At 39.2% G+C, this 18,181-nt stretch overlaps 1 protein-coding gene across 5 annotated transcripts in view; it reads left to right on the forward strand.

Moving 5' to 3' along the window:
• Window positions 1–18,119, forward strand: part of csnk1g2b (casein kinase 1, gamma 2b) — a 36,845-nt gene extending 18,726 nt beyond the window's left edge. The window contains exons 3-12 of one of the 5 annotated variants that reach the window (XM_088312905.1): window positions 1,096–1,165; window positions 5,506–5,654; window positions 7,633–7,867; window positions 8,100–8,185; window positions 9,843–9,927; window positions 10,010–10,158; window positions 12,592–12,675; window positions 13,876–13,977; window positions 14,628–14,734; window positions 16,961–18,119. In XM_088312905.1, coding sequence (XP_088169031.1) covers window positions 1,096–1,165; window positions 5,506–5,654; window positions 7,633–7,867; window positions 8,100–8,185; window positions 9,843–9,927; window positions 10,010–10,158; window positions 12,592–12,675; window positions 13,876–13,977; window positions 14,628–14,734; window positions 16,961–17,015 — 1,122 coding nt within the window. In that variant the 3' untranslated portion in view covers window positions 17,016–18,119. Of the gene's footprint in view, window positions 1–1,095; window positions 1,166–5,505; window positions 5,655–7,632; window positions 7,868–8,099; window positions 8,186–9,842; window positions 9,928–10,009; window positions 10,159–12,591; window positions 12,676–13,875; window positions 13,978–14,148; window positions 14,263–14,627; window positions 14,735–16,960 lie in introns of those variants that run through there. The other 4 variants (XM_088312906.1, XM_088312908.1, XM_088312909.1 and 1 more) reach the window with 4 other exon arrangements.
• Window positions 18,120–18,181: the final 62 nt, after the last annotated feature.

Genomic DNA, 18,181 nt, shown 5'->3' on the forward strand with positions numbered 1-18,181 from the left:
AAAATGCTCCATATACGCCAGAACCGGAATAAAACGGCCCAATCCAAATGAAATTTCATTTTAAATCACCCGGGTTATCTGTTCTTTTTGCCAATCTAAACAGATGTCATGTATTCAGTTCACTCGGAATAGCCAAGCTGCGTCCAGTCTGAGCTTGCTTTGTCTCGAGCAAGCATTGAAAATGTTGGTTTCCTATCAGAGCTTGTCTGGCATTAAGACTTTTTAAACCACAAGTAACTTGTTTTTCTTTTTTAAATCACAGTGTATAAGAAATCGCAACTACTGTTTTAAATAGATGACTGAACTCAATTTTGCTCAATATGATGCGTAAAAAGATGTTAAATTGTTTAAGTGTGTGAAACGTATAGATTTTTTCTTTTTTATGGTCTTTATGTTTTGCGTAAGTTCACCTATCACAGGTAATTTGTAATTCATCACTGGGTTTTGTCTTCCACGATTTTTCTTTATTGTGCTGACATACAGTATGGCGAAAATAAAAATGCAGGAGCCATTTCAAATAAGCACTAAAGTCACAGAATATGGTTCCTTATTCGACAAAACATTTTGACTTGTAATAACAGCATAGTATATTATGTATATATTATTTAAATATTTTATACTGTATTATATGTATACTGTATGTTGGGTACCACAACTGTGGCACAGCTAGTAAAGTCTGAGAAAAGGAGTTGATTTGAGTAGGTTTGTTCTGTCCCTCATGTTTGTCTATAATGCCCTTGTCATCTTATTTGGTGGGGTTAATCAGATTACATTTTAAGTTGTAAATCTGCTGCTAACTAAAGGCAATGAGCAATATGTGCGGGTATGTTGTTTCTAAGCTTTGCCATCACAAAAGCCCACTGTTCACCAGCTGGAGCTGCTCTTGATCCTCTCGCAATGACAGCTTTAAACTCAAAAGTTATTTTTAGAGATTTGAACATGTAAAGCACTTTTTGTTATGCTTGTCAATCACGTGACTTGTACGGTTTTGCCAATATCTATTTCAGGATTGTTTTAATTCAAGGTGAATTTGTTGTTATGCTATGCCACGTTTCATTCACGGTTTTTCCCTTTTCTTTTTTTCCTCCCTTGCAGGAGCCTATTAAATCCAGAGCGCCACAGCTCCATTTGGAGTATAGATTTTACAAACAGTTGGGAAATTCAGGTAAGAAAAACATGGTGTTTGTCAATTACAGTTGGGTAATACTACGATAGTGATACAGAATTGATAAATGTATAATGCCATGTTGCCACGCAACAAGGTAACATGTGACATTAATTTTTTAATTTTTAATTTTTTTTAGCTGGCCCTTATATCTCAGTGACCCTGACATGTGTTTTCTTTCTTTTTTTTCTTTTTTGAATGTGTCATATTTATTTCCTTGGTCCTTGTGTCGGAGCAAAATTTTGGAATGGGTTGGGGCGCAAGGGCAGTCCTTGACTATTTATAAATGGCCCTCTACATGCTGTGTGGGCCTTCATGGTGTGTTTACTCGGATAACTTCCTCAGCCAGTATCCTCTGTCTTCCTGATTGTGCCACCAGCGTAGATTACAGGGGAAACTGTCAATTATACTAATAATGCATGTCCCACTTTTCTTTCGGGCTACTCTTTTACTAATATCGTCATTGATTATGTTAAGGTTACATGATTCATGCCTACACATAGAGTGGCTTTTATGGCTTTTTCCTCTATCGTTTACAGATTGTTACTTGTGGTCTTTTTGTGCACCCATACAAACTATGTAAATGCACACTGATTTTATGGATTTGAGTCTATAGCTCCAGTATTTTTAGACTGGTCAAGTGGCACCTAGACGTTAGGTAGGGGGGTACTTAATTAATCTCTTACCTCTATTGAATGTTTTAGAGCCGTTTGGATGTGATTGTTTAGAATGAATGAAACTGTGACCGTTATAGCTAATTCTATCGAGGGATTAAATAATCTTTTGTTATCATGTCACTGTTAAGGCTGCACATGCTTGGCCTAATAGTCAACCTTTCTATCCAAATTATTTCTCGTTCACAGAGCAAGAGACGTACGTCTAACTTGTCCCTTTTGTGGCCATCATTGTATACAAGACTGCAAGAGCTAGCTAGTTTATTGACATACCGTAATCTAAAACATGTCGGCAGCTTTGGCCTTTATTGGCATTATGTTATATTTATGTTCCTGGGAGTGTACCTGCCACACCACCAACCTCCAAGAACCACTTGAAAATTCAGCTTTTTAATGTCATTTAAAGAGTCAGCAACAGCGCTCATGAGTCAGTAATTTACCAAGCAATTGTTCCTGCTTTATTTCTTAGACGTCATGGATCAGTCTTAAAACCACTAGATGAATTTTTGTAAGGAAAATTGTCATCTTTCAAGCGTTTATCTCAATGTCAGTACTAACTGAAAGGGGTATGCATTATCAGTTGGTCTATAATGATGTCTTGATTTACTGTTCTTGTTGCTGGCCGTGTGTTTTCAGGCAGATAAAATAGAAAATGTCGCCTCTAAGCGTCTCTAAAATTAGCAATATCAGTTTAAAAGCTGCAAATAGCATTCTTGTGTATCTTTCATTTTGTCAGTCTAGCCTCAGCCTGAGCAAGGCAGGCCATTGATCTAATTTCAATCTCGGGAGGACATCTCCTGAGCATTTGGCCTAATGGAAGTCACTTATCTTCATCCTCTCTTCATAGTCTAAATGTTTAATATGCATTCACTCCCTTCAACTTTTTTTCCTCTGGCCTTCTCCTCTATTCCCATTCCCCCTCGTCTCTGACCCTCAACTCTGACATTTCACTGTACAGCAACATTGTCTTCAGCTGCCATGATGTAGCTTGATAAGGCCTGCAGTAGATACAATAGGTGGAATTGTCTCCAATTATGGCAACAAGGGCAGAGCACCACTGACAATTGGTTTGGCACAAAACCCAGCCTGTTCTTTGCAACTGAAAATGTACTGCTATATCACAAGAAATCATTTCTTTTTTTTTTTGTCGCTTATTTTACTTTTAAATTATAACGTGTTTTTTTCTTTTGTGTATCACGTGGGGGAATCGTATTGCTGATTGTTTTACTCTTCATTAAATCTTAATAAGGTGAAGAGACTTTTTCCCCTATTACTTTTATGATGCTATGTATTTTAAAAAGAGATGGCACGAGATAATTTATTGTTAGTGTAGAATGTGGTCGACAACCATCGAGCAGCTCACATTCACCAGCTCGGTGTTCGTTCACTGATTTACATTTGTGATGACTCCGCTTTGAATGCCCTCTAGATTTGACCAAGCTTTGATGAGTCAGCCTCCCGCTGACCTTGTGTCATGGACTACATGACTTGGAAAATCTTACAGATTAAAGTGCAGTAGTAATGGGGATTATTTTTCTTGTGTGCTTTAATGCTATGCATTTTATGGGATGGATGTAAAACTCTTTAAATTCTTCAAACTGAAATTGTGGCACGTTGTGGAAAATAACACAATATCCGTGTATTAATGCGGCTTCTCCATCATATTGTGTTTAACGTAATGATCGGGCTCCATTATTTTATGAAATTAATAGAGACCTATTTTTTCTTCTTCTTTACTGAAAAATTCTAATTGTATTGACTCTGCTCTTATCATCTGTGATAGTGATGGATTTACGCGACACCCATTGTCTTAATACTAATCTTATTGTACCAAATCTGTCTTGACTGCCGGAGGGTGTCAAGCACCATCTCAATAATTGCTTCAATAATGTAAATACCATGGCATTATACCGGCATGGCACAGTGTAATGTGCCAATGAAAAAAGGAGGAAAATTAAAAGAAAAAAATTCCCCTTAAGTTATTGCACAAAATATGACATTGTCTGTTGACCAATCAACACGGGACAGTCTGTCTAGAGAGGCACTTTAAGTACTGTACCACTGCAGTTGGTACCCTAACAACAGTGCCCCGCCTGCCCGAAACAAAGATATATATGAATTATTTTCTTACCCCTTGTAAATTTTTTGACAATAATTACGCAAGACATTGGGTTCACCATTGAACAAAATTCAACTGAACGGCAGCGTTTGTTGGAAACCGGGATTGGCAATTATGACTCATAAAACACATCTGTGCTGGTTAATCATTTCTGTCATATCTGATGTTTTGTGGATTTTGTTGGGTGGCTGTTACGTAAATGCTACAGTGACCCACATTACTGTAGACTTTGACTATGCTGACGATTTTGACTGATGTTTTGACTTGGGTGGCTCTGATTGTATTGTAGTAATGTTATTTTCATACACCTCACTACAAAATGGGGTGTGGTGTGTCAAGTAGTAAATGTATCTGAGACGCAGATAGTGATAGGCTCTTGACCGACACTTGAAGTGGAACACTTTCCCTTTATTCCCACTTTGGAGGAGTCAGCCACTCCTTTTCCTGATAGACCTGTGCAGGAACAAATATTTTTTATTGCTGTTTTTATTCTTTTTAGTTTTCTTGACAAAATAGGAGAGGTCAAATTGGTCATTCCGTCCACATAGGACAACTGCACAGATATTTTCTTTTGCATCTTTTTTTTTTATTATTAAATTGAAATTGATTCTGTAAAGTGGAATGTTAATTTTTTTTTTAAGATGACACCAGAGTTTGAAAAGAACCGATTGATTGTGTATTTGAATGGTGGTTATACAACAAAAAAAAATATTTATATTTTTCAATTGTTTTAATGATGATAAATAAGGGATGTAAAGATGAATCAAAATCTGCTTCAAATATTCATCAATGTAAAAATGTTAACAAGAGCTGCAAAAAAAACCTGCATACACACAATGCCTTGTCTGCAACACACGCATTCGTGGTAATTCCGGTCATCTGTGATACAGAACAGAAGTATTGTGGGTAGTGGAGTTTCATGGCTAACCCGTATTAGGGTTAGCAACAGTGTCCGAAAGTGGGCGCATTTCAACAAAGGTACAGGTACATTCCACATTTTGTATGTGTTGATTATATAATGTATACTAGAGAAGCAACATAAATCTTTTTGGATTAAGGTTAAAACAATAAATTATTTAATTCAACAAAGTGTTTATTTTAGTTTACTTTAGCACAGTACATTTCCCTAAATTTATTCATATGATTTCAGTCGCGTCTAAAAAAATAAAATAAAAATAGATTGATGCCCAAGTAAAGTGAAATATATTATTTATATTTAGTGTTTTAGTATTTATAGGTAGCTTCATAGAATTATTGCAAATCAGCATAGTGTATAGTTTTTTTTGTTCCATTTAAAATACACTAAACATTTACTCGCGTGCGCCAAACTTCCATGCAAGGTTTGTGGATGGCTGCAACACTACACGAGCACACAGAGAAAAGCATAGCAGCCATTTATAAAAAGAGGGGGAAAAAAATCAAAATCCTGAACAGAATCGAAAATTTATTTGAATCGTGGCTCGAGTGAAACGTTACATCCCTATTGAAAAAGGATTTCCTCAAAGCTTATTTAGAATGAAATGCATTGTTTCTGTATCCTCCCACAGAGGGAATTCCACAGGTGTACTACTTTGGTCCTTGCGGGAAATATAACGCTATGGTGTTGGAGCTGCTTGGGCCCAGTCTAGAGGACCTGTTCGATCTTTGTGACCGCACCTTCTCCCTCAAGACCGTCTTGATGATAGCCATACAGTTGGTGAGGCTGAAAGTTATGTGTATCTTGAACAGATTTGAGTGTGCCTTAATTAATTGTATTCATTTAGAACATATAGAGTATTGTTCTGCATTTTCACTTTTGTCCCAGTAGACTAGAGTATGCGTATTCCAATCACTAAAATGGTTTAATAATCCTGATATATACATGGACAAAATTGTTTGTACCCCTATGTAAAACATACAAACAAATAAAAGAAATGGCGAACGTCACGTGAGCAAACCCAGAAAACAGCTGATCCCTAATTGGTCGTAACTTGAGCACTGTGATGTCATTTTCAGTCGACAGCAAATGGAAAAAACACCGCCCCCTGAGATTGCTAAAAAGCGGTGGGTTTTGCGCACATGCAATGTTAATTGGAATGCCACATTTGGCCTAGTGAGGGTGCATTGAACATATTGTAACGGAGGTTTATTTACCTAACTTTCCAGTGAAAATTAGCCAATGGAAATGAGACATAGCTTTTTAATTGTGGTTCAACAGAATTATAGAAAAAAAATAGGCTTTTGAATCTGGCATGGACACAAATTACGTTACCCGTCGGAAACAATGACAATAATTTTACCTGACTGGAGTAATCAGAGGTGACTTATAAACTTGGCTGTTTGGTGACATTGTTTGTAAACATTTTATACTGTTATGGAACAGAGAAAGCGAAATTGAGTTGGTGAAGGAAAAGAGAAAAAATTACAGACAAGTACATTGACGGTAAAGGCTACAAGACCATCCTATAGTAATTTGATGTTCCTGTAACTGCAGTTGTACATATTATTCAGAAATTTAAGATCCACCGCCCTGTAGCCAACCTCCATAGAGGTGGCCACTACAGTAAACGACAACCTCCAAAGAAATGAAAGGTGAATTCCAAAGTCAATCAGTGTTATTTGAGCCAACGCAGACTTCATGGGAGACGTCCCAGGAGGACACCACTGTTGAAAATAAATCCTAATAAAATTGTCAAACTACACATTTGACAATTTCTTCTGGAACCTTTTTCGCAAGGAACATCGGCTCTGTGTTCACAAATGACGCATGCCACGTAAAGAACACTGTCCTTTCTGTGAAACACGGATGAGGCTCTGTTGTGTGAGGCTGCTTTGCGACATATGACACAGGGTGTCTCGAATCTGTGCAAGGTACAATGAAATCTCAAGACTATGAAGGATGGTATTCAAGCGAGAAATGTGCTGACCCGCGTCAGAAAGTTTGCTCCCAGTCGCAGGTCATGTGTCTTGTAACAGGATAATGACCAACAGCTAAAAAAATGACAAAAATGGCTGAGAGCAAAGCATTGCACTGTTCTGAAGTGGTCTTCTATGAGCCCTGATCTAAATCCTACCGAACATCTGTGGAAGGAGCTGAAATGTGCCAACAGGAGAAACCTGAGACAACTAGACCAGTTTGCTCATGAAAAGTGGGCCAAAATACCTGGCGAGAGGTGCTGAAGTCTCATTAAAAGTTACAAAAATCATTTGGTTGTAGTAATTGCCTCAAAGGTTTGTGAAACAAAATATATAGTCAAGGGTACCATCATTTTTGTCCAGGTTTTGTTTCTAAAATAATTTGGTTGAACCACAATTCGAGGACTTTACTAAGGCCTGTCTGATTTTGTTAATTTTCAGTCATTTTTTATTTTTCATTTCATGAACAGAGGTGCACCATAAATTTCGTCAATGTGTGTATGTTATATTTTAACCACTATAATAACAATGAAAATATTTCATTGGTGACATGACACCTTTAAATAATTCCTATGAAGGATGACCCATGTCACATAAGTGATTCTACTCTTAGAACATTGAAAAGACAGTAAATAAACATTTTAATACAGAGGGTGATAGAAATAAAATAGGTCTTGGTGAAATTAGTCCCTACGCAGTATCAGCATTGAAAATCTAACAGGAAAACTCGGTGAGTGAAGTTTCTAAAACCCCAACTCATCTCTTGCCATCTCGTCTAGATAACGCGGATGGAATATGTTCACACAAAGAGTCTGATATACAGAGATGTGAAGCCGGAAAACTTCTTAGTTGGGCGACCAGGAAGCAAAAGACAGCACACCATTCACATCATCGATTTTGGTCTGGCCAAAGAGTACATAGACCCTGAGACCAAAAAACACATCCCGTACCGGGAGCACAAGAGTCTGACTGGAACGGCACGCTACATGAGCATCAACACACACCTGGGAAAAGGTAAGTGAGATCAGCATCTTTGTTCTCTTTCACACCTGCACTGTGTTCTTTCATTAAACGATCAGTCAAAAAAATGCATTGTGAAGGAGAAAAAAACGAACATCAGTTGTTCCAGAGTATAAGTCGCATTTTTGGAGGTCGTCCGAGTATAAATCGGGACCCAGGCACTATTGTCAATGGGGAATGAAAAGGTTTGACTAACTGATCACCATTTTGTTCTTGTCATTTTCAGAGCAAAGTAGGCGGGACGATTTGGAAGCCTTGGGTCACATGTTCATGTACTTCCTTCGAGGTAGCCTCCCTTGGCAGGGCTTAAAGGTATAATACTGCATTGTTTCCTATACACACGAGTGTTGTCAGCAGTCTCTTGCTTTGATTCGAACTTTTTGTCACAGATTTTTAATCTAGATGACTCCAACAACTTCATCCTCTCACACAGGAGAGATTTCAAGGTCTATTCTTACTGTATTTTTTGAGTACTTAAGAAAGGACAACAAAGTCTCAATCTCAGCCTCATGTATGCGTTGTTTTTATGCCATGAATTGAAAAAAATGACCATTGAGGAAATGGACGTTTGTCGGCTGGTTCCTGTTAGAGCAGATAATAACAAGAATCTGCTCAGAAATTGTTGTTGTCTGATGGATTCCTCACAAGGTATGATCCAGACGGTCTCGCTTGCAAAGAATAAGAGTCGAGTGAGACATTTGAGCATTTGTTATGTGGGAGGAAGCCTGTTGTTGATGAATGTGAGGGATGGATGACTGTGGGGGAGGTTGCATGGCTCGGGCCAAGCCAAGTTTTCATCAATATGTAACATAGCACCAAGCATAAAATACAATGAACAGGGTATAGTGACCAGTTCTGGAATTCAAATTATCTACACACTCAAGTTGCCTTGGTTACAATTGACTGAGGAAAAGAAACCTGATCACTTCATTTAGAATTCTTAAGTGTATTCGGGTGTTCATGTTTATTTAAATGGATTTTATTTCCTCTGATTACAATTTTCATCGCAATTTTAACTTTAAATATTAAGGATATTAATTTTATACGTCTTTCAATTTTATGATTCCTTTTTAAGTAAAAGATTAATTGACAAGGCCAAGCGACGGTTAATGTGTAATTATACAGTGGGCCCCTGCCTATTCATAGTTGTCTGTTCAAAGGTTCAACTATTCGTGTTGTTTTTTCTGGAATCTATGCTTAGCTACTTGCTGAAAAAAAAATGTATTTGTGGTTTCTGTGCTTTTTCTATAATGCTCTAAGACCCCACAAGATGACGTCAAAGCCCTGGCTTATAGGGAAGTAGTGATTGCTGTCAAGGAAGAATGTTGTTCAAATCATACAATACTTCTCGACTGAGACACTGACATATTTGAATTTTGGGGAGGAGCAAAGTTTAGCTTTGTTATTGAAGGTTATTGAGAGTACATGTGTACTTCCTGTGCATTTTTCGAAAATATTATTTATTTATTACTCCTTGGGGGGGGGAATTCATGAGAGATGAGTCTAAGAGGATATTTAAGAGTTTTGGCATTGTAGTTGTGTGGTATATTTATAGTTTGATTTGAATATTGGCATTTATAACCAATTTTTGGGGGAGCATCACTTATAATTCACATTAGTGCTTGCTGTCACAAAGAAATGATGACTGGCTAACACTTATTTTGCAAATGCAAGTTATAATGTTTATTGTATATTGTATATGTATGTATATTTGAAATGCTAAATAACGTGTACTTATTTTCCAATTTACTGTTTTGACAGAAAAAACAATTTTTAAACCAACATTGTGGAATATAGTATTTTTGATACCCGTAATTGGCATGCTTTTATCTGTCTACAGTTGGACAAAAGAACACAGAATTACTTTGCAAAAGATCCAATATACAGACATGTATATGCAGTCCTTGTTGAAACAATCCAGACCATATTTGATCTTAATAATTATGCATCTTTTCTCTTTCCTTTTTAGGCGGAAACTTTGAAGGAGCGGTATCAAAAAATTGGGGACACCAAACGAGCGACCCCGATAGAAGTGCTTTGTGAAAGCTTCCCTGGTCAGTGGAATCCACCGATTGGAATCTATTATCATTCAATGTTCAACCATCTCTTTTGATGCTAACGCCGCTTTCGATACAGAAGAGATGGCCACCTACCTGCGATATGTGAGGAGGCTGGACTTCTTTGAGAAGCCTGACTACGACTACTTGCGGAAGCTCTTCACTGATCTGTTTGACAGAAACGGCTATGTCTTTGACTATGAATACGACTGGGTTGGTAAATCCCTGGTGAGTGCCCTCTAATGTAGAAATGATTCATTACACTCGGCTGCATTTGTTATTGTAGTCTAACTGACTGAGCTATTGACACTTCATCTGGGAGGTTTCACTTTTTCCACATTTTATGTTACAGCCTCATCCCAAAATCGAATAAATTGTCTACATGACCACCCCAAAATGATAATGTGTTTACAAATGTATTGAAACCACACTTAGACATCACATGTCTGTAAGTATTCACAGCCTTTGCTCAATACTTTGATTCACCCTTGGCAGTCTTTATGGTTGTGATGCCACAAGCTTGGCAGTTGACACATTTACCTTTGCGCAGTTTTACCTATTCCTCTTTGCAGCACCTCTCAAGCTCCATCAGGTCAGATGGGGAGCATCTGTGCACAGCCATTTTCAGATCTCTACATAGTTGATCTATCAGATTCAAGTCTGGGCTCTGACTGGGCATCTTAAGGACAGTCACAGAGCTGTCTAGAAGACACTCATTTGTTGTCTTGGCTGTGTGCTTAGAGCCAGTCTCCTGATGGAAGGTAAATTTTCACCACAGTCTAAGGACTTGACCATTCTGGAGCAAGTTTTTATCCAGGATGTCGCTGTACTTGCTTGCACTCATCCTGACTAGTTTCCTCGTTCCTACCGTTGAAAATCATCACCACTTTATGATACTGGTTTCCTCCAAGCCAAATAATTACATTTTTGTCTCGTCAGACCAGATAATGGTCTTTCCCATGGTCTGAAGGTCCTTCAGGTGCCTTTTGGCAAACTCCAGACAGGCTACTATGTGACCTTACTCAAGAATGGCTTCTGTCTGACCACTCTGCCATACTGGCCTGATCAGTGGTAGTGCTGCATAAATGGTTGTCCTTCTGGAAGGTTCTCCTCTCTCCACAGAGGCCATTGAGCCTCTGATATAGTGAGTGTTGGATTCTTGGTCATATCGCTGACTAAGGCCTTTCTCCCGAAGGCTCAATTTAGATGAGTGGGCAGCTGTAGGAAGACTCGTGCTGGTTTGGAACCTTCAAAGAATCAGATTTGTTTTACCTGTACCATTCCCCAAATTTTGTGCCTGACCAGTAGAAACATGATGCAATGATTTCTTAGTGTTTTTTTTTAATGCATTTGCAAAAATTACAAAAACTCTTTCTTCACATTGTCATTATGGGGTGTTGTGTGTAGCATTTTGAGAGAAAAAAAAATACTATTTTGGAATAAGGGCGTAACATAAAATGCAAAAAAATTCAAGTGCCGTGAATATTTTACGGCCACAGTTTATATAACTTATCTTTTCCTTTGTTATTCTGTGCTCCGTTTTCAACTACCGTATTTTTACGGCCAAAAGACGCGCTGTATCAAAGGCCGCAGTACCAGTTGAGGGTGCTATTTCTGTATTTGATACATAGATAGAACGCACCGTATCATTGGGCGCAAACCGAACCGAGCAACCGAGCAGTCGCGCTGGCTGCTCAGTCGCGCTAGCGTGTTTTTAAAATGGCAGCGGGAGTTCGGCGGTACTTTATTTTAGCTTTTAACAACGTGCTGAAGTTGTCCTCATCCAAAAATGCACCAAGTCCTTGTCTTCTGTATCTAAGAGAAACAGCTGGACACGTTCTCCACCAAACACCAGAGTCATTATCAGTCTGCGTCGCCGTCTCATTGCCGCGCAGCCCCTCAGATGGGATGCCGACACAATGCCGGTGTGAGCAAGTCACTAATCAACAAACGATGTGCGGTCACGGTGTTACATCAAAACTAAAACTATCGCCCCAAATCAACTGAATAGCATAAGAGTGTAGGCCCAGCAAAATTTCGCCTCCCAGCCTACCATACAATACCTTAGTTTACATGCATGCACACTAAAACAGAAGATAGCATGGCTAGCGTGGCTAGCTGTTTTTAAAAAGGCAACAGGAGCAAAACTGAGTTTGGTTGTATTATATTGAACTATTTAACAATGTACTCACATTGTTATTAATCAGTCATCATCCACAAATCCATCAAAATCGTGTTCTGTATCAGAAATAAACAGCTGGGCAAGTTCTCCCACAAACACGCCAGGTTCCCTCTCGTCATTGTCAGATTCCCCGTGTCGCTGCTGCGTGCGGCTCCTCATGATGCCGGCTTTTGCGAAAGCCCTAACAACAGAGCTAGCAGACACGTTTGCCCACGTTTGCGTTGTCATTCACGCCCGTCTCCCCTCTCACGTCCGCCTGCTGTCGTTAGCCAAGCCCGCCTTCTCTCTATATAAGCAGTGTGCAGGAAGTCAATGTTCGCAGTCAGCCCAGCGGTGCACTTGGTCCACGTAATGGGTGCTCCGCCTCAAAAGGCGCCCTGGCTTTTTTGGACGAGTTTCAGAACTTTAAAGTGCACCTTATGGCTGCGAAAATACGGTAGTTCTGATGGTCTCTATTTGACTCTTTGTGTTTGTTGCAGCCCACCCCAATAGGCCCCATCCCTAGTGATGCTCCCCTGCAGCCCAGCAGCAGGGACAAAGCACAACAGCAGACCAAAAACCAGGTGAGGTCATTAGCAAGGTTGCATAATCAACACACATGCTTGCCAGTCTACCAGCCGACTGACTGACTGACTGACCAACCAAGTCATTCAAGTTCCTCTGCCTGATTGTTCTTGCTGTATCCAACTGTAAGCAACTTCCTTGAGAAAATGGCTGCCACTCATTTCCACTCGTTCACCACACATTAATGCAGTGATGTTAAAAAGTGAGTCATTTGTTCCAAGTCTTCGCCCGCCAATGTACATTTACCTGCACAGTCATGAGTTGAATTTTGCTGCACTTGCTGTCAACCAAATCACCGTTTACATGTTCACTTTATTTCTTAGACCATGCCTCTCTATGCTTGGGTCATTGCATGCCTGAGTTGAAAATGCGGACTGCATTGTTCATACCAGTAATGACAATACAGTATAAGCTTAGTGTGTGAACAAGCTTGGACTGGTTTCCCACGTTTTACCAGCCATATCCAAGCTTTGCCTTGTTGTTAGTCTACGTAAAAGAAAAATAATTTAGAATTACTGTTATACAAAAAACATAATAGGCAGAGACAGATATGTAACTATTCGTAACAAGTCCAAGTCGTTGTTTCCATGAGGGACACACAGGATGTCTCATTTAAGATTTTATGGTCGGCGGCTTCTTACCATCAGTTGCATCTGTTTTATTGCTCTGTATGAAACATTGACCTCTCACGCCCCACCTCCACTAGCATGCACATTGCCCATGGCTGTAAACTGTAACATCCTGATACAGTACAGACAGCATCAAAATAGGCTAATGGGAAGCACTACAAATTTCCAAACGCCACTTTGCAAATTGACAAAGCAACCTCATCGTACGTAGCTGTCTATTGAATATTCAGCGCTAGTCAGTTTGATCAAGGCTGTTTTTCTTTTACTCCTGCATGACTTTGTAAGTGTGTTGATCTGTGCTTCATATAAATTTTGCTTCCCTCTTCTCCTCTATTTAACATAGTATGTCTTAACAAGCCTGCTTCTGCTTGGGAGATGTCTTCTGTAATTGTTTTGTTTCTTTTTTTGTTTTTCTTTCTTTTCTTTTGAATCATCTATCCCACCTCTTCCTTGTCCCCTCCCTCCCTCACAACTCTACCCTCACCCCCCACTCCCACCACATTGATCCCCTCACCTCCTTTCCCCTTCACTTCCACCTGCGTCTTCAACCTTTTTTGCAATTGCATCAAGTCGCCTGAGCCAAAAGGAAGTGAGTCTCAGCCCACCCCTGTGACCAATAAGGAGACTTTGGGGTCGCACCTCACAGCTGAGCGGCTGGGGGGCTCTGTCCAGGTACTGCTGCTACTGCTGCTGCTTGGATGGCTAGTGCATGAAGCTGTATGGCTATGTGTGTGCTGTCATCCCTCACGCACTTCACGCTGCCTGTGCTCTGTCCAACCCTCTGCTGTGTGTGTACATTTGACGGTGTGAATCCCTGTGCGTCCGTTCTGTTTGTTCTCACAGCAGCAATTGCTTCATCTGCTAATTGCCTGTTGTGTGAGGGGCTGTGCAGAGGTGACATCTAGCAGCAACTATCTTGACATGATGATATTGGTTAGTTGAATGCAGCGGCTTTATATACATGTACAATGAATCGAGTATTTTCTCTCGCAACAATTTAAATAAATTCCATTGCCATTTCTCATATTTGCTTGTTATTTGTATTTGGTAGAGCTCCTGAAATCAGAATCCTTCATTGTTAATGCTGCATCTCAATTATGCCACCCAGTGTTCGGCCAATAGTACTGCAGCTTTTAAGCTTCTATGAAGTTGCTTTAGTTGGACTACTCCCAAGTTTCTGTATAAATTGATCCACTCAAAGATGGCTGGCATACAAATATAGTATGAGTATGGGTCTTCGCACTGTCACCCAACAACCAGTGGGCTCTATTGTGTGTCTAAGTATTTTTTTAGCTCTCCGGTGTCTTTCTTTGTTCATGCAGGTGATGAGCTCAACAAATGGCGAACTGAACACTGATGATCCCACAGCTGGACACTCCAATGCTCCCATCACTGCTCCCACTGAGGTTGAAGTGGCAGACGAAACCAAGTACGAGACCACAAGTGTTTGTTTTTTTACAAATCTCTGTTGCTTGCTGTCATTTAAACACTATCATATACAGTGGACGCCGCAGATTAAATTTTTTTTAACATGTATTATTTTGGTGGGAGGGAAACGGACTGGTTGTGATGGCCAGGACTGGCCCTGAACAACACCAGCTGGCCAGGAAAATTCACATCTTTTCCCCACATTCCCAAAGGCCACCCCAACTCTGCCCACCAGGCTTATATGATAGGAACGAGTCATAATTTGTGACATGTCACTTTTGAAGAATGACAACCTAGACAAGAAGTCACTAACCTTTTTGAAGCCAAATCCACTTTTATGTCAGATGAGGAGAAAAGATTCACCACACTCCCAACACTAAAGAAATACATTACTTCACTTCCACATTACTTCACTTCCTAACGTTGGCCCTTGAAATAAACAATTATGGTTAGTCAGATGGAAAACCTATACAAAATTACATGTTAACGACTGCTTTATTTTAATTTAGATCCTCTGATTTGGTAAAACACATCTTGCTGAGCTTTCATTACTCACTAGCTTTGTAGTCCTCATTGAACTTGCTGTGGTGGTAAACAGACGTTCTTAGAATTCCTTTGAGTACTCTGTTAGGGATAGGTAACAAAATGATGGGATTGACAACATTATCCCAAACCGAGACTATGTGGGGGTCCACTCTATTAGAGTAAACATACAGTATTTAAATTTCCCCCACCAAAAAAATGTATTCGCAACAAAAAATAAAACTGAAAATAGTAATTATTTATATCATTTTTTTATTAATGGTGGGGCCCACTCAATGTGTGGCATACAGTTATTTTAATGCCATAATTAACAGAATATAACTTATTGAGAGTAGGGCTTTGTCAGTTGTTAGTGATTGTTGATAAGGGTTGGATTTTTTTAAACCCAATTTTAAATGTGTTTACTGCTTACTTGTTTTCCCTGACAACCAATTTTCCACAATTTCTTTAGTAATTTGAAGCTATATAAGTGCACTCATTTTCAATGATAAAATCTAAATGCACCTATTTATAGCCAAATAGTTAATTTGTATTGGTTGTCCCTCCTGCCAGAAGGGATGTTACCTGGTATGAAAAAGTAAGTTAACAGAAAACTAAATACAGAGGAAAATCTTTTGAAAACAGCAACATTACACACAACTTTTTCACGATTACGCACGGGATTAATGTTAACAAATGTGGTTGTTAGACATTTCAATGAGCTGCATGATGTATTTCTCCTATGTTTTGTGGAATCGCATTCCGATTATTGCGTACCCTCTAAGAAAAAGCTGACTAACCAAATCTCCTTTAGGAGCCCCTCTATTAACCTTTGTTTCAGGTGATCTAAGTCGAGCTAAGCTGTGAAAGATTTTGTATACGAGGCAGCAATCCTTGAAAATAATAAGATTGTTCCAGCTTAGTAGCCTGTTTATTGAGGACTGGACAATAATGGAAGGATCTTGATTTAGTTTTTTTTTTTTAATTCAGAATTTGAAGCGCTTCTTTGTATAAGGACATTACCCGCTTTAGAGTAGAATTTTGAATAATTGTGATTCTCTTTCCCCATCATTGAAATTTGTCGTAATACCAAGATTGACCTCTGAGAGACAGCATGGTACCACATGACTTCCAAAAGAAAAAAAAATACAAAGCAGCAAGAGAAGTAGTAGACAAAGGGAAGTTGTCTGGTTCAGACAGACAGATAGACATTACACTTGCAGAGTTATTATGGCCTTTTTTTTTCTTTTTGTTTTAGGGAAAACGCGCAGTGCATTCATTTGCTGCTCGATTAGTGTCCGGCAAAAGTTTGAGCTCTGGGTGGCTTCTCAATTGGCTACTGTTCTGGTTCACGTCACAATCATAGACTCCCTGGCTCAGCAAAATTCCCAAGTGTCCACACGCACGCACAAAAGGAGTTAAATAAATGAATAAATAAATTGGGGGTTCAAAATAGTTTAACATTGGTTATTGTCAGCCTTGACGGACTTCTAAGCAGACTGAGGATGAACGATTACTTCCAAAAAAAAAACTTATCACCGAATTAAAGGTCAAGATCATTTTTGAAAGATGTCAGACAATCGGGTCTTTGCTTAAAATATGTGCCAATTATTGATACGCGTGTGCTCCACTTTTGTTAAATGACGTCAGTGAGAAAAATGGACAGCGTGTTTTTAACAAAAATGTCTCGTCTGTTCATCCCCAGGTGCTGTTGTTTCTTCAAAAGGAGAAAGAGGAAAGCCCTCCAGAGGCACAAGTGAACCAAGTGATTGGAGAGAACTTGAAACCTTGTTGTCACTGTCAAGTTTTAAATGGAAGCAACTACACAGAGCCCTCCCTGTCCTTTTTTCTGCCCAGATTACCCCTCACCCGTTTACCCCCCTCACTTTACTTCCTCCTCACCCCCCACTTCCCTTCCCCCCGTCCCTGCCCCTGCTTCTATCTTTTGCGTTCTCAGTGCTCCCTGGCTGCTGATGTGTTAAAGGAATGTTGCAGTCATACTGACTCACAACAGACTCTGATTCCTTTTATCAGCAGAAAAAAAAACTCACCTGCATTACGAGGAGGGAGGGGGACGGCGGGAAGCTTGGAAGAAAAAAGTTTTAAAAAGCTGTAACAATGAAACTGTGGCGTGAATATGAAAAAAGATACTGTTTGAAACAGTTGTTGTATTCTAGATTCCATAAAGAAGGTTTGTTGTTCCAACAGTGAAGCAGCTGTTGTTCAGGGGGAACCATCAGAATTCTGCTCCTTAAGAAATTTATTGCTTTCCTTTTCTTCCTTTGGTGTGTTTTTGGGGATCAAAGTAAAGAGGAAAGTTGAAAATATGATCATGTTAAATCAGAGAGAGACAGGAAGCTTTTCATCTATAACAGAATTTGGAGGAATTTTATGTATTTTTTTTTTCTTTTTTGTAATTGAATCCTCAGTTTTCAAAGTCAGATCCCTGCATTGAAGACTTATTTTTATGTTGTTGTGTTCTGGAGTTCCATTTTTTTCCTCCCCTTCCTCTGGCTTTCTTTTTGTCTGTCAACGTGGACTTTGTAGCACAGTCACTGGCCTCAGGTACTGTGGAAGATTGAGAGAAACAGATATTAAGCTCTCTTACTATTATTGCACTTTTGGAAAAAAAAACAGAAAACAATTACAGTGGAAATTTTAGGTTTGGAATTAACAATTACGAAAACAAAACTTAATAAAGACTGATCTAGGAAGAGTCCTTCACGACGCTTATATCTTGAGTTATGGCCGAAAATGTTGATTTACATGGGGGAAGATGTCTTTCAAATTTTATTTCTTACATCAGAATAATTTACCAGGAAATCATAGTTTGTGCCTTTCTAAGTAAAATGTTTAAAGCTCAACGAGTGTCCCGCCATGACATTTCATCTAATGTCTCACAAATGTTTACAGGATTACTGTGTCT

Source organism: Idiotropiscis lumnitzeri, chromosome 13, assembly GCF_059441095.1.
Source record: "Idiotropiscis lumnitzeri isolate Australia: NSW breed Sydney's pygmy pipehorse chromosome 13, RoL_Ilum_1.0, whole genome shotgun sequence".
NCBI lineage: Eukaryota > Metazoa > Chordata > Actinopteri > Syngnathiformes > Syngnathidae > Idiotropiscis > Idiotropiscis lumnitzeri.